A 16,058-nucleotide genomic window follows, 5' to 3' on the forward strand; every position below is an offset into this window, starting at 1 on the left:
AAACAGCCACTGTTCCTTCAGACACTTCCATCATATCACTTCATCTTTCTTCAGAGCACTTACCACTTTCTGAAAATATCTTGCTTATTTACTGGTGTGCTTTTTTATCAGCTGTCTCCCTGCTGGATATATAAGCTCCACAAGAGATGGATGTTTTACATACCGCTGTCTATCCCATGCCTAGAAAAGGGCCCGACCCAATGCAGTCACACAGTGAATACTTGTCAAATGGGTGAAAAATAAAACAGAAAAACAGAAGGAGGAAAGGGAAGAAGGGAGATAAGCGATCTTGCTCAAATAGCAGACTTACCAGCAAAGATGAACTCAATTCAGTTCAGCAAACATTTATTGGTGTTTGATGAAACCAATCTGCTTCCCTAAATCAATGCGTATTCTGTATTTTAAATATTCCCTCTGGACCAAACCTCTGGACCAGATTTAAGGGTGGTACAGAAATAGGGAGTCATTTTATAGGTGCTGAAATCAATACTGAGTCATCTGTTAGTGTCCACTGAACTGACACTGGATGGCTAAAGCAATATCTTAGAACTCTTAACTGCCAATAAAAGTCAGAAAATTTGCTATTGCTATAATACTGAATCACTATTTTCTTTTGACAACAAGCCGGTTATTTATAGTCTACTTTAGGAGTTTCTTATGCATTTTTTTTTCTGAAAAGCATGGTCAGTGGCATTGCACAGTAAGATTAGACTAGGGATTGTGAGGTCCACCAAGAGACATAACCGACGATAGGAAACTGGGTTTGAAATGTAATTTGGTTCAGCAACAGGGATCAATATTTATGTGAATTTTCTTAGGCGAGTCAAAAGGTTGTCACAGTGAATGTTTTGTAAGTTGAAAAGTAAGACACCGTCAAGCTAAGACAGACATGCAGACGTGTACTTACATAGTTGCTTGTGACAGTGGCAGAAGGAACCCTGACAAGTCAAGAACCAGTGAGACAGCAGCTAGGCCCACAGGAAGCCCGCCAGCACACCTACCCGGCTTCCTTTGCTTCGTGGCCCAACACGGAGCACTCCTAGGCTCAGCGTCCAGATCATCTGGCAGAGGCACAGAATGTATCGGATCCTCACAAGGTGTTAGCTGACATTCCCCTGTGCACCCTTCCCTGGAAACCTCAGTCCTTTGAGAAACTTCAGAGTCCTCATTATCTCAGAAGTACAGATTAGACCAGCGAATAAAACAAAGAGAGAAGTCAGCAATAAAGCAAAAATTTAGGGGCTGGGAGAAGAAGAAAGAGGGGAAAGAAAGGATGCTGACAGAAATAAAAGGAATCATCTTATCTCATGGGAGTCCATAGGTGATTTCAAAGGCCAAGAAGCTTTGAAGAAAGCTGGCCTAGCAGAAACAACAGATGGGTCAGAAAGGTGTCCACAAGATTCAAAGAGTAGGAATTGGCTGAGGGGGTGGTCAATGGAGAGGACTGTTGAGCCAGCAAATAACTAGGAATCCATGGTTCAAGATGTCCAGGGGGATACTGCAGAGCAAGCAAGTGAAAATGAAGACACAGATGAGCTTTTTGACATTCCAGCAGTTTTCTACAGCAGCAAAAGCAAGGCTGTTATCACACTATGACAATACCCAGTGTCACCATCTAATAAAGTTCTTCAATGCTACGACCAGCTATTGGCTGTGAATTCTAAGGCAGTTTTTGAACTACTCTCTTCCCATTGTAAGTAACATGAAGAACAGCTGTCCATTTTCACCAACTCTCAGGTTTTCTCTTCTGCTCTTCACAAGACAATGATCTTCCATTTTTAGAAATCCAATGATAAAAATTATTCTTGCCAAGTTTCTAGGGCACTAGAAGTCCCTCTCCCTCATTCTGAGGAAATATTTGCACCCAAGGTCTGAAAAGTTGCTTTAGCTCTTCAGAAACAAACCAACATTTCTCTCAACCAATAGTATGAGAAAGCCTACCGCAGGTCCCTCAATGGTTTCCTTCTTCAAACACTGTTCCTTTCACCACAAACGATATGTGATAAGAGGTAAAAGAGGAAATTTTTTTGAAAGACTGACTATTTCTAGTGATAATAAAATGTAAACCTTGAGAATCCTCCATAATCTAAACTTCTGGTAATCAAAGACTCTCACTGGGCTTAAATCTGTAGTGTCTGCCAGAATGAAGGCTTCTTATCCTTTAATTTTAAACAATTTTGTTTGAATTTTCTGGAACCCTCATATAGTCACTGCTGGTGGGAATGTGCAGCCTCTTTGGAAAACATTCTGATAGTTTCTCAAAAGGTTAAACATAGTGTTACCACAGGGCTCAACAATTCCACTCCTTGGTATATACCCGAGAGAATGAAACATACATTCACACAGAAACTGGTCCAAAATCGTCATAGAAGCATTTCTCATAATAGACAAAAAGTGTAAGCAACCCAAATGTCCATCAGCTGAATAAAAAACCAAAATATGATAGATCCATATAATGGAATAGTTTAGTAAAAATAAATAATACTAAATAGATGGTACAACATGGATAAACTTCGTAAACTCCAAGCTAAATGAAAGAAACCAGACATAAAATGTCACCTATCATATGATTCCATTTACATGAAATGTCCAGAATAGACAAATCTATAGAGACAGAAAATATATTAAGAGTTGCCTATGGCTGGTGTGGTGAGTAGATGGGGAGTGACTGTTAATGAGTAGTTTCTTTTAGGAGGAGACACAAATAGTCCAAAATTAGATTCTGGTGATCGTGGCGAAATTCTGAATTTACTAAAAAAAAAAAAAAAATGAACTGCATACTTTAAATAGATGAGTTATACAGCATATGGATTACACTGTAAGCTGTTACTTTACGTTTTAATGTTAGCCGTTTAAAAAAATCCACATTTAAAAAAGATCACAAAACAAAAACATACACTGAAGAACAATGTGTATTGATCACGAATCTAGTGCTTTAAAACACAACTTCAGATTTAACCATCATTATTCATTCGTTCAGCAAGGTTTATTGACCATCTACTATAAAGCCAGGTACTGTACTATGCACATGAATAAAACGATGAAGAAAATGTAATCCTTGCCTTTAAGATTATATTTTCACAAAGGAGATGTAGACGTAAACCTATCAAATGCTTTTGTCTTTTACATGTTGTTACAAAACTAATTTGTGACTTCAAACCCTGTATTTACCTTTTATGTGACTCTAGATGTTTTCTAAATTTCTTTTCTAAATAAAGGTAGGCCAGTAGGCTACTTCCTGTGTACTTTGTTATAACTGCTTTATGGAAATACTGTCCACAGAGAATTTCTCTCAGGCCAATGAATTGCTATATTTGAAATATAAGCAAAGACTTCCCTTGAAATAAATGAAACTGACTGAGACACTATTTGAAACAACAGGCTATCACAATAAGTACCATGAAGCTTCAGTGTTTTCTCTCAGTCAAGCCTCCCAACTGTTGCTTCAGTTGAAGGAGTTTTATTTTGTCAGACATCTGGAAATTTCTTTGACTCTGAAAGGAAAATTGGGGAATGCTTTTATCTAACGACATTTTTAAACCAAATATCTACATTTTCTATTCTACTTGAAATTGAGCGCTCGCTCTGTCTAAAATCAAATGTAGCCCATCTCACACAGGTGGCCAGAATCCTTCAAAAACAGACTTTTAAACCAGTCTGGATAAAATGTTTTGGTTGTTCATTTGAATGAAGTGCTTCTCTGTGTATATTCGAAAACTGCAAAGATAAAAACTGAAGTGTATTCTACATTTAAATAACTCCACGTAGGATTTTGAGGCCAGTGAAGTCACTCGGCATGTACAACACAAGAGTGAGCTCTGATGTAAACCATGAACTTTGGGTGATGAGGCTATGTCAGTAGAGGTCATCGACTGTAACAAATGTCCCCCTCCGGTGGGGTGTGCATGTCGGGGGACGGGGTATATGGGAAATCTCTACTTTCCTCTCCATTTTGCTATGGACCTATAACTGCTCTAAAGAAGAAAGTTTTTTTAAAATGTAAGTAACTTGATATTTTCAATTGTTCGCTTATCAGTCATTCTTACTGGTAAAAACCCTATGAGGAGGCATTATTCCATTTTCAAACTACCATATTTCATGTTCATAAAGCACTTAAAAGACACAACACAGTGCTCCTCTACTGGCATGTGTGCTCTCTCTACGCAGAAGCGGAATTACTGCTGAAGAAAAGTGAAGGAGGGGATCCTGTCATTGTGAGGCACAGACCTGAATGACCCTTCCAACAGGGGGAAGGTGAGTGAGTCAGTGGGCAGCGGGCCACAGGAGGCTGAGCTGCCAGGGGAAGGTGCGAGACGGTAGGAGGTGGTTTGATGTGGGGGAGTGTGAATGTGAGTGTGTGTGGAAGTCCAGGGTGCTCCAGAAGGGAGGGCCCCAAGGGAGATAACATTCAGGTCCTTACTTACAAAGGACACACATGCAGAACCGTATCATCTACAATGCCTTCATCTGACAGCTCTGCACAGAAAAGCAGAAGCAAAGAACTAGGCAGACCTCAGTGTAAACACTGGGCAAAACAGCATTCTACTGGCTGCACAGGAGGTGAAGGACAAGCAGAATTTAAAATAAAACAAAGAGGTGCCCAAATTTTGAAGAGAAAGAATGCCTATGAGATTCTTTTTTAAGTCAGTTGATAATTTTTGAAATAACATAATGTAATTTCAAAAATTTTATATATATAATGAATGCTAAAATTAAAAAAGTAAAACCATAGAGATAATGCTAAAGTTGTTATTAAGTCATAGTCATTTATAAGCCAAATGCTTACCTTTTTTTTCTGGGTGCCCCAAAAATGGTTGGGAAGAAACTTTGCATCGGCTAACATGGAGACCACTAGTATAACAAACAGCAATGAACAGTGCATTTCTTCAAAAGGCTATTTCTTCCACAGTAATACACACAATCATGGATGAAAATAACAACAAAAATCTTCTGTACCTCATTATTTAAGGAACGTTCGGTCAGTGTTTTGTTCGATCCTAGTTAATCTTTGGCTCAGGATTGTAGAGACTTTCTTCTAAGGTACATTATCCTATTTCAAGGAGTCAGTTTTCCAATAAAGAAACAACAGCTTGGTAAATCCAATTGCCTTCACAGTGTCCTTAGAATTCAGCCAATAATCTTGGCAATAATTCTTGGGCATGTGTCACTCTCACTTTTGGAAGCCAAAAAGAGATAACTAAAAAACTTCAAGGCCATGAAAATCTACTGAAATTCACTAAACTACTGCCCTGTAGACACTAAATATTAGGTGTTAGAAAGTGGTTAGCAAACTGCCCCGTGAGTGCCAGGTTGGTAGGTTTCACTATCCCATAACAATTCCTACTACTTCACCTCTCACTAAATCATTTCGAGTCCTAGCCTTCCACGTCTATTAATATATAATGGAATACTAGGCCATTAAAATATTCCAAGCTGCTTTAAATGAAAGAAAAAAGTTACACACAGGTGGGAACAATACACTCCCATTATGTTAAATATATAAATAATATACATACACACATATATGAAAATGATCAATAGACACATAAGCTTGTACATACTGCACGTAACCCTGGAATGACAAACAGAAGAGACCCGCAGGTTGGGATTAGAAGAGTCATCTTTCTTTGAATATGCTTTGGTACTCTAGTAATAGGTACTATTTCCTATAGAAAGTTAAGTATCATTTTAAATAAATCCTAGTCTCTGGAAATTGAATAGAAGCGACACATTTGTTAGCAGCAAGCTATCTAAAAGGTTGGGCCCCATGTGCTGCATAAAACTTGAAGGACGCTCTCCAGTCAGTCAGTCAATCTGTCTCTCCCTTTCCTCCCTTTCTCTCTTTCTCCCTCATTCTCCCTCTATATATTCATGTAGTTTAATTCTACTGGCAATTCTGTTTTCCTCCTGCTCACTCCCCAGCCTGACCCTGAGGTTACCAATCCCAACTCAGGAGCTTTGGTAGGAGCCAGGTGAGTCATGACAATGACCTGACACTCCTGCTCCAGAGCTAAGCTGGCTAGAGGGGAGCCCCTCTTCCTGTGGCAGGGACAGCCTCCAGAGTGAAGCATCCCTTCTCATACCTGAGCCCATGAATACAACACATGTTCCCCTCCCACTGTGTTGGTTCAAGACCCCAAAACGACTCCAAGGTCTATGGGTTCCACAGCAAGAAGGCAATCTGCTCGCATCCTCCTCCACCCTGAACCCTCCCTCTATCTTGCTTTCCTGCAGCTTCTATTTGTAACTTTCCTTAATGCCACTCTTTGAAATACCCTGGGAGAACTTCTCTGGCATTCTGAGCCCCATCTAGCCTGAAACGTTTCTCTAAAACTCTGCCACTTTGGGGTATACACTCAAACTCTGCCATCCCTTCCACCAAGGTAGAATGCAGGACAGCAGGCTAGGCCAAGTTCAATTGTGGTCCCCTACAAAACGCCCAGCATTGTCATTTTTCTATCACGGGCCTTTCCCTGTATTTCTCCCCAGGTAGACGAGTGGCTGCAGCCTTCTATGACAAGGAGAATGGCAGAGATGTTTGCCCCTAAGATTGTTCTAATTTGCCCATGAACCTTGAATCCCTTCTGAAGATTAAATCATAGCCTCTAATCATAATTGCCCATTTTCTAAGGAAACTTGGGAACTGTTCCCACAGCCTCTCCTCACAGGCAGCTGAAATGGAAAATGCATGGGTTTTGGGACAGACAGGCTGGGATTAAATCCCAGCTCCAATCAGCTCTATCCTGGGGCAGTTTCCTTACCATTGGTTTCCTTATCTGCAAATGGGAATAGTAATTCCTACCTCATAAAATGTTTGTGAACCTCAAAGGAGTTCTTCCCCACTCTTCTGACACACCCAGTTCTCATCTCAGCCCTCCAGCTAAATCCACCAGATTAGCCCTGACCTCCTACATATTATTTGGGAATTAACCTTAGACAGCTTCAAATCCCAAAGCGTAAAGATCATGTATCTGTTGGATACACTTCCTTTAAAAAGGAAAGTTAAGAAACTGTTGTTCGTATTATGAGCTACCAAGACAAAAAAAACAAAATACCACTCCCTTGTTAACTACAGAACCTACAGCTCTCGTATCACACACAGTGACAGACACATACACACACACCTACCTGCCACGCAGATTGTGTGTGGTCCCACCCCTCACCTGCTTTCTTTGGTGCCTGCTTACCTTCTCTTTCCTTATAATGGTCAAGACTTATAGAATCTTCAAAACCCTCAAAGGGTCCCCCCCGCCTTTTTTTGAAGAGGAAACAAAAGGCCCAGAGAGCTTAAGTGAGTTGTGCAAAACTGCACAGGCTACTTAATGACAGGCAGCTGAGCAACTTCAGCCCAGTGGTTAAGCACAGCAAATTGAGTGACTCATGAGAAGATTAGTGAAGAGCTATCATAATGCAAGGCTGTATTTCACAGAACCACAGCAGGCTCTAAAGACATTCTGTGAATCTTAGCATACGTATTAAATATGTAATAAATATATTGATTGCAAACAGATTTCACAGCTCTCTGAGTGGTGGGTTTCTTAGAGCTTCTCTGCACTCTAGACAGTGCTGTCAAATGGAACTTCATGAGGAGTGGAAATGCACACTATCCAATATGGGAGGCCTAAGCTACATGCACTTACTGTGCACTTGAAATGTGGCTAATGCATCTGAGGGAGTGAATGTTTTAAATTTTTTCTTGCTTTTTTTTGTTTTGTTTTGCTATTGTGGTAAAAAGCACAGAACATAAAATTTAACATCTTAACCATTTTTAAGTGTACAGTTCAGTGGTATTAAATACATTTATAATGTGCATCACCACCATCGATCTTCATAGCTATTTTCATCTTGTGAAAACTGAAACTCAAAAAGGAACCCTCATACACTGTTGGTGGGAATGCAGACTGGTGCAGCCGCTATGGAAGGCAGTGTGGAGGTTCCTCAAAAAATTACAAATAGAATTACCATACGCCCCAGCAATCCCTCTCCTGGGTATCTACCAAAAAAATTTGAAATCATTTATCCATAAAGACACGTGTGCTCCAATGTTCATTGTAGCTTTGTTTACGGTGGCCAAGACATGGAAACAATCAAAATGTCCTTCGATAGATGAATGGATAAAGAAGTTGTGGTATACATACACAATGGAATACTATTCGGTGTTAAGGAAAGATGATATAGGAGCATTTGTGACAACATGGATGGATCTTGAGAGTATAATGCGGGCCGGCCTGGTGGCGCAGGCGGTTAGAGCTCCGTGCTCCTAACTCTGAAGGCTGCCGGTTCGATTCCCACATGGGCCAGTGGGCTCTCAAAAAACAAAACAAAAAAAAAAAAAAAAAAAAAAAACCAGGCGAGAGTATAATGCTAAGCGAAATAAGTCAGACAGAAAAAGCAGAGAACCATATGATTTCACTGATATGTGGTATATAAACCAAAAACAAAAGAACACGACAAACAAATGGGAAACAAAAACTCATAGACACAGACAATAGTTTAGTGGTTACCAGAGGGTAAGGGGGGTGGGGGGAGGGAGATGAGGGTGAAGGGGGATCAAATATATGGTGATGGAAGGAGAACTGACTCTGGAAGGTGAACACACAATGTGATTTATAGATGATGTAATACAGAATTGTACACCTGAAATCTATGTAACTTTACTAACAACTGTCACCCCAATAAACTTTAATTTAAAAAAAAGAAAAAAAGAAAAAGAAAGAAACTGAAGCTCTATACTCATTAAACAATAACTCTTCATGCTCCCATCTCCCCAGTCCCTGACAATCACCACTCCACTTTCTGTCCGTATGATTTTAACTATGCTAAGTCCTTAAGTGGAATCATACAGTATGTGTGTCTTCGTGACTGGCTTATTTCACTAAGCATAATGTCCTCAAGGCTTGTCCATGTTGTAGCATGTCAGAATTGCCTTCCTTTTCAAGGCTGAATAGTATTCCACTGCACATATAGCCCACGTTTTGCTTATCCAGTCATCTGTGGACGGACACTTGGGGTGCTTCCACATTTTAGCTATTATGAATAATGTTGCTATGAACATGGGTGTACAGATATCTCTTCAAGACCCTGCTTTCAATTCTTCTGGATATACAACCAGAAGTGGAATTACTGGATCATATGGTACTTCTATTTTCAATTTGTGAGGAACCACCATACCATTTTCCACAGCAGCCATACCATTTTACATTCCCGCCAACACAGCACAAACATTCCAAAATTTATCCATATCCTAACTGATGTTGCTATTTCTATGTGTTTTTTTTTAGGGGGGGGTTGATAGAAACCATGCTAATGTGTTAGAGATGGTATCTCACTGTAGTTTTGATATGCATTTCTCTAGTGATCAGTGATGTTTAGCATCTTTTCATGTGCTTATTGGCCACTTGTTTATCTTCTTTGGATGAATGTTTTCATCATATTTCACTGTAATCAATTTAAACTTAAATAGCCCCATGTGGCTAGGGGCTTCCATATTGGACAGTGCAGCTCAAGAACTCTATGGAGCTGAAGGCGATGTGGAAACCCAGTGCAGGGAGCACAGTGAGCTTTGGAGGCAGATGGACCAATTCACATGCTTTCTAGTTCTGTAGATATAGCCAGTCACTTAAACTTCCTACACCTCAGTTTTCACATGTGTAAAACAGAATTACTACCTCCTTCTTATAAGAATGAAATGAAGTGAATTAGCATATGTACAGCCCCTGGCACTGTCCTAGCACTCCGGAGAAAATTTAAGCTGGGAGAGAATTTAAGCCGATGGGACTTGCCTTCCCTCACTTCCCAGCACCCAGGGAAACGTGACACCTAGGAAATGGCCTTTTCAGAACAATCCTTGCCAGAGAAATGGATTTTCATGTGTAGAAAACAAGGATCTTTTAGCTCCCACCAAGAGGACCCCCAAATGGAGAGGGGTGGGATTGAGATGAAATCTGGAATCTCACTCCTTGACATTCTGTGATTCTGACTCTGTCCAGATTCAGTCTTGGCTAATAATCAACAGGAAAGTGAAGCTGTTGAACTTCCAATTCTAGAGTACATGGCCAGCTCCTTGATGAGGCAGCCAAAAACAGACCTGCAGAGGGAGAATCTTTTAAGAAACCCCTCGAAGCTCTGAATGTAACATGTGGCTCAGGATGGTCCTGAGACTGCTTTTATGGCCACAGCCCTTCTTCTTCCCCTTGCCCAGCCACGATGTGAACCCCGCCCCCCCACCCCCAGGGTACCTGAAGCTGCAGTGCTGGTGGTGCTGGCCGGCAGGGGCTGTGAGGAGCTGCTGCTCTCAATCATCAGGCAGGGGTTGCTGCTGTTGTTCTCTCTCTTGACAAGCAGCTCAGCAGTGCTGGGCAGTGGGATGGGGTGGCTGATCCCCAGTTCCTCCTCCTGGGCCTGCTGCCTTCTCAGGGCCACCTGGAAGCAGAGGGCAGCGGGTCATCCTCCAGCACACTATACGCACCACCTGTGCAGCCTCCCCGAAACCACTGAAGCCCCGCCCACCCCAAACATCAGCATCCATCAGCTCCAGGGTAAGGCCTGAAAATCATTTCTTTTCAAAGCCACCCAGGTATCTATGTGCAGCCAAAGCTGAGAAATGATTTACAGCCAGAATGTCTGGCCCACAGTAAGTGCTCAAAAATATATATATATTAAACAACCGAGGATGGAGAGTAGAAGGAAATAAGGCTTGCTAGAAGAATCACGAAAAAACGGTTGAGTCAGTCAAGCAGAGGAGTTCAATCTGAAGAGTAGATGTCAGCACTGACAGATTAGGAAAGAAGGAGAATGGGATCACTGACTCTTTCGTTCCACAAATTTGTAGAAGGCCACCAGAATTGGAACAACGACCAGCAAGAGACAGTAAGGTTAGATTAGATCCTAAGGTAGTCTCCGTTTAAAAGGAGAAACAGGAGGCAAGCAAACGTGCAACTCAAGAGTGTGGTACACACCAATTCCTACAGAAGAAATTCAGAGACATAAATGGCTTGAAGCATAAGACTCAGCCAGAGGTGGTACTGGAACAGGGCCTGGAGTATTAGTAGGACTTGGACACACAAGGAACCTGGAATCAAGGGAACCAGGAATAATGAGAACAACAGGAACAAGGGAGCAGGGTGTGCAGGAAAGTCAGGAGCTGCTTAGGAAACCCTGCAGAGCCCTGTTCTCCAGGGTGAAGGGAGCATGCAGAGAAGTAATAGGGAAAAGGGGCTGGAAGCTGGTGTTAAGGTCCCTGGCGAAGGGAGAGGTTTCAGGTGGAGAGAAAGGGAGGACAGGTGTGATATTCTAGGTAAGAAGGAAGATAGAAGCTGGGGCTGGAAAGGACCTAACATACCTAAGAAACTTTCAGGGTCCTTCAATTTATCTTCTTTTAAACAACATTGTTAAAGGTTGAAAAAAAGAGGTATAAAGAAAATAAATTGTATTTTTCCTTACTATATGTAACAAAAAAAGGAGACTTTCTGTTGAAATTGGCTCTTGGTGGTATCCAAATGAAAAAAGTACCTGTACCTCAAAGTCCTAAAGACAAGCCTCAAGTTGAAATCAAAGTAGTAAACCAGAAACACAACTACAGTTTATATGTTTTCAGAAAATTGTTCCAAATTTAGAAAGCTGTATTAATTTGCAGGTAATTTCACTCATTACAAGAGAAGTCTTCAACTTACAAAAGAAATCCTTAATTAAGATTAAGTAATTAAGCTTAAATCTTGGATTTGCTATTATCAACCAAGCATTTTAGAAACAAAGTATTAGGGATCTTTCAGAAATAATTAAGTACCCACAAACCTGTGAAGTAAGTCAATGCATAATTATACCTTGATTTACACAAATCCCCTGCGTGCACAAAACACACCAAAACTAAGGATATTTTTTACAAAGACCTCTCAAAGCTTCTTAGGAAATGTTATTTAAACAGCGAAGGTGGGGCAATTGATTAAAACATGCAATTATTTTAGAGTCACAGCTAAGATCAAACTTATTTTGGAATGACTTAATAAAATGGCTGTCACGTGGATTTGAGAGGTTTCATCTAGAACAGCACCAGCCTTCTGGTGTGGAAAACAGTTACGTTTCTATTATAAAAGTAATCCTGAGTTGCTTTTGTTCCCAACATAACAAAAAGCCTTTTTCCAGGTTACTGCCCCGACTAATAAAGTTTATTAAAAAAAAAAAAAAGCCCTACTTGGATAAATATTTTCGTTACATTTTTTGAGGAAAATTCCCCTCCCAAACACACTCTCCACGCTATCTGAGCCAACGACTAAACGTTCAGAATATTTTCTACCCACAAATACAATTTAAATGTCCCTACGTTTTTTTTCAGTAAGCTCATTGTGATGCACTTTAATGCTACACGGGTTTTTCATCCACTCTAGATTAAGCTAAAAATCCATAAAGAAACCAAGAAAAAAAAAACCTGTATTTCTATGAAATACAGTTTCAGTCTGTGAAGGCAAAATACATCTAGTTTAAAACACATTTTTAAGAACCAAAGACATAGAAAACATCATCTTTCGAGCATTTCTGCAGTCCTGGTCAACGATCTTCTCGAAATCGTTTTCCACGGAGGATGTTTACACGTCCCTAATCCAAAGTAGCACATCGTGGGTACCTATTTCTTGGGTATCTTGCCAATTGAAATAACCTGTCTTCAAAGGAGGAGACACCTTTTAGCAGGAAAGAACGCGCATCATTCCCTCCTAAAAATCCTTGCAGGATTAGCAACGACGTAAAACCACTGCCGTGAGGAGTTCAATTACTGTCCTGCTTCCGCCGCTTGAAAAACAAAACAAAACGCAGGGACGACAGACCAAACGCCAACCCCTGCCTTTTCTGCACAGCGCGTATTAAAAAGGAGATTCTTAAGCGTGTTTTGAAAATACACTCCAAGTAATTTGTCCTTGAACAAGGTCGGTGGAGACAGCACATTTTAAAACGTTGGGGAAATGCGCGCAGCGCTCAAAATGGCTGAGGCTCTCCGCCCGGGGCCTCGGGGGGCGGCCGCGAACAGTGCGCGCACCACCCGGCCCACGCCGCGCCGGCGTCCGTGACCGACTTTTGCAGAAACACACTTCCCGACCGCGTGGTGCGGCGGAGCAGCCGGGTCTCAGTGCCGCCCTAACGAGCGGCCGGCGCCGGCCCCGCGCAGTACCCTCCCGAGTTTAAGTGCAGCTCGGTGCTGGGGGGCGGACGCAGGGATCCCCGAGGGGTGCGAACCCCCATCGCTCCGCTCAGAGGGCGAGGCCAGGGATGCCGGGGAACCCCCACGGGGGCGAACCCAGCAACTCCGCTGGGGGCGGGGTGGAAAGTTCTGGAAGCCCTTCCCCAGGAGAGCGAACCCGGCAACTCCGCTAGGAAAGCGGGATCGGACATTCTGGGGACTTGGGGACCCTCGAAAGGGTGACCCTTGTAACGCTTTGCGGGAGGACCGGGTCAGGGATCCCCCGGCCTCCGGAGCCGAGCGAACCCCGCGCGTCCCTGCTCCGCGGGCGGGGTCGGAGACCAGTCCCCCCGGGAGCGGCGTGCGCGCGTGGCCGGGAGCCCCGAGCCGAGCGCGCCGCGGCCGTCGGCTGGCACCGCCGCCTCGCTCTCGAACTCGGGTCCCGCGTGGCGCCGGCCTGGCCCAAGAGCCTTTATCCAAAAAGTTCGGGGCCGCACCCTGGTTCCTGGGCTCCTGCACTCACCTGCGCGGCCATCACGCGCTGTCTCTCGGCGATCAGGTTGCACTTCTTGCACTGGCAGTCCCGCCACATGCAGAAGCGCTTGTGGCCCTTGAGCGGCGACGCGTAGCCGTGGTTCCTGCATCGCGCGCACTTGGGCAGCCGCGGGGACTTCTTGCTCGCGGCGCCCATGCCCGACGTCCCCGAGCCGGAGCCGCCGCCGCTGCCCCCGGCGCCCGCCGTCCCCGGCAGCGCCCCGGCTCCTTTGCCGAAGCCGGCCTTGCCCTGCGGCGGTGCCCCGGGGGCGTGCGGGGCCTCCGACGGTGCCGAGGGCTTGCTGAATGCGTCGTCGTTGGGCATGGTGCCCCACAGAGAAGCGCAAGGACTCCGGCCGCCTCTCGGGTCTGGAGACTGCTGCACGGGAAAAAAGCCCAGCCGACGGCGAGGCTCCAGAGAAGGCGCAGGAAGCGTGTGCACCGCGGCTGGAGGTGCAGTCCGAATGGCGAGGTCGGGACATGCAACGCCCAGAGTAGTGGGGGGTTGTGCCCTTTTCTTTCTTTTCGCGCGCGCGCTGCGCGGAACTTTTGGATACTTTTCAGAACATTCCCCGGACTGCTCGACCACGCCCACCGCCCCCCAACTCTAGCCGCGGAGCTCCCGCGGCTTGCAAGCTTGCACCAGCTGCAAACACCGAGGGCATTGCTCCAGGGTCGCTGCACGGGGGAAGCTAGGCTCCCCAGGTCAAGAACATAGTTGTGCTTGGTAGTCGTGCATGCTGCTCGGAGGAGGTGCAGACCACCCACTCTGTAGGATCTTCTAGCTCCCTTCCCCCAACGACGCCATTCTGCAAGTTCGGTAGGGCAGACGTTGGCAGAAACCAACTCAGAAAGTGGTTTCTTTCTCTCTTAAGAGAATTAAGTATGAGATTGAAAGCCTGAGAAAAAGAGAAGACTCTGCACTTATATCCGCAAATAAGACCCTCAGTGTGGGAGGCTCAAGCGCGCCAAACATTGGGCCTTTCCGCTTTCCAGTTACCCCTTCCTGCACTTATGTTCATTTGCTCACAAGATTTTTACCTGCTGGCTCCAGATAACTTTCAAATCTGTAGTTCCAGCCCTTGTTGCTTCTCTCACTTCAGGTGCATATAGCTTCTTGCTTTTGAGGCAGCTTCACTTAGGATCTGCCGGCACCTGAAACACAGTTTAAAAAAACTTCTGTGTGTGTGTGTGTGTGTGTGTGTGTTTGTGTGTAAGCAAATGTAGACATTTACCAAAATTCATTGCACTCTTAAGATCTGTGCATTTTGCTGACGTATACACGGTAATTATACCTCCAAAAAACCCTCAGTCATCTTACAGCCTTCCTCCCACCCCACCCCTAACTGTCTCCTCTCTGCACTTGCACAGCAAATTCATCCCTAAGGCCTGCTGATCATTTCTTCCTCCTACACACCCACGTGTAAGGCCAGCCTTTCTTACCTATGAATTACTGCAGTAGCTTCTAGCTGGTCTCTTTGTCTTCCAGTATATTCCATGCACACAGTAGCTGGCCCCTGCAGTGGATTGGTATTGTTTGCAATCCACTTATGTGAAAAACAAAAGTTAAAGACCCAAGGTTGTGGCTTAAAGGACTTGATTGATCTCTGTCTGCATTTCTCAGACTCACATAGTTACCTACCAGCTTGGAGGAGCTTTTCGTTGGCCCTTTATATCTGGCTTCGTTCACTGCACTTCCCTAACCTTGCAATGGCCATTGTCTAGCCTGGGGCTGCCCTTGCATCTCTCCCCCACCAAGCTCCTTGCTTTTCCCAAGTGTTAGTACTCAGGTTCCAAATTCTGGGCCCCAGCCCTAGGGGGATAGGTCTCCAAAGGATCCTGGTGGCCCTACTTGGCTTCTGCTCAAAATGGTTGTCCAGTGACCCTCTCTTTCAGCAAATTGGCATTTTCTGCACTGAGCTCTGAAATCCTCTAACCTGCCTTTCCCATTCCTATTCTGAGGCCCCTCTCACAGGCTCTTTCCCTCCCTGGGTTTTCTCCATTAGTGTTCTCTGAGAATTAGTTCCTAAAGAAGTGTCTAACGTTACACAATACCTCATGTTCTACCATCAAGACAGTGAAGCTCCACTCCTGACAGAGGCCAGGATTCAACCATTCATCTCATTCTGGAACCTGTAAAATGATAACCACTATTCTGTTCAGGGATATTCCTAAATCTTACATTAAAACGCATATGCCAATTGCTCTTAATCGACTATTTACTTTTGTTTTCCCATATTTACATTTTAACATTACCTTATGACCCAACAATTCCACTCCTAGATACCTACCCCAGAGAAATGAAAACATTATGTCCACAAAAACACTTGTACATAAATATCCATAGCAGCATTAT

General features: G+C 43.8%; 1 protein-coding gene across 1 annotated transcript in view; it reads right to left on the reverse strand.

Annotated features, from left to right (window-relative positions):
- Positions 1 to 14,027, reverse strand: part of DMRT1 (doublesex and mab-3 related transcription factor 1) — a gene marked incomplete at both ends in the record, with an annotated part of 95,620 nt that extends 81,593 nt beyond the window's left edge. Inside the window, 2 exons of the mRNA XM_081066471.1 lie at positions 10,239 to 10,422; positions 13,692 to 14,027. Coding sequence (XP_080922597.1) covers positions 10,239 to 10,422; positions 13,692 to 14,027 — 520 coding nt within the window. The remainder of the gene's footprint in view (positions 1 to 10,238; positions 10,423 to 13,691) is intronic.
- Positions 14,028 to 16,058: the final 2,031 nt, after the last annotated feature.

The sequence above is a fragment of the Rhinolophus hipposideros genome, assembly GCF_964194185.1.
Source record: "Rhinolophus hipposideros genome assembly, chromosome: 11".
Taxonomy (NCBI): domain Eukaryota; kingdom Metazoa; phylum Chordata; class Mammalia; order Chiroptera; family Rhinolophidae; genus Rhinolophus; species Rhinolophus hipposideros.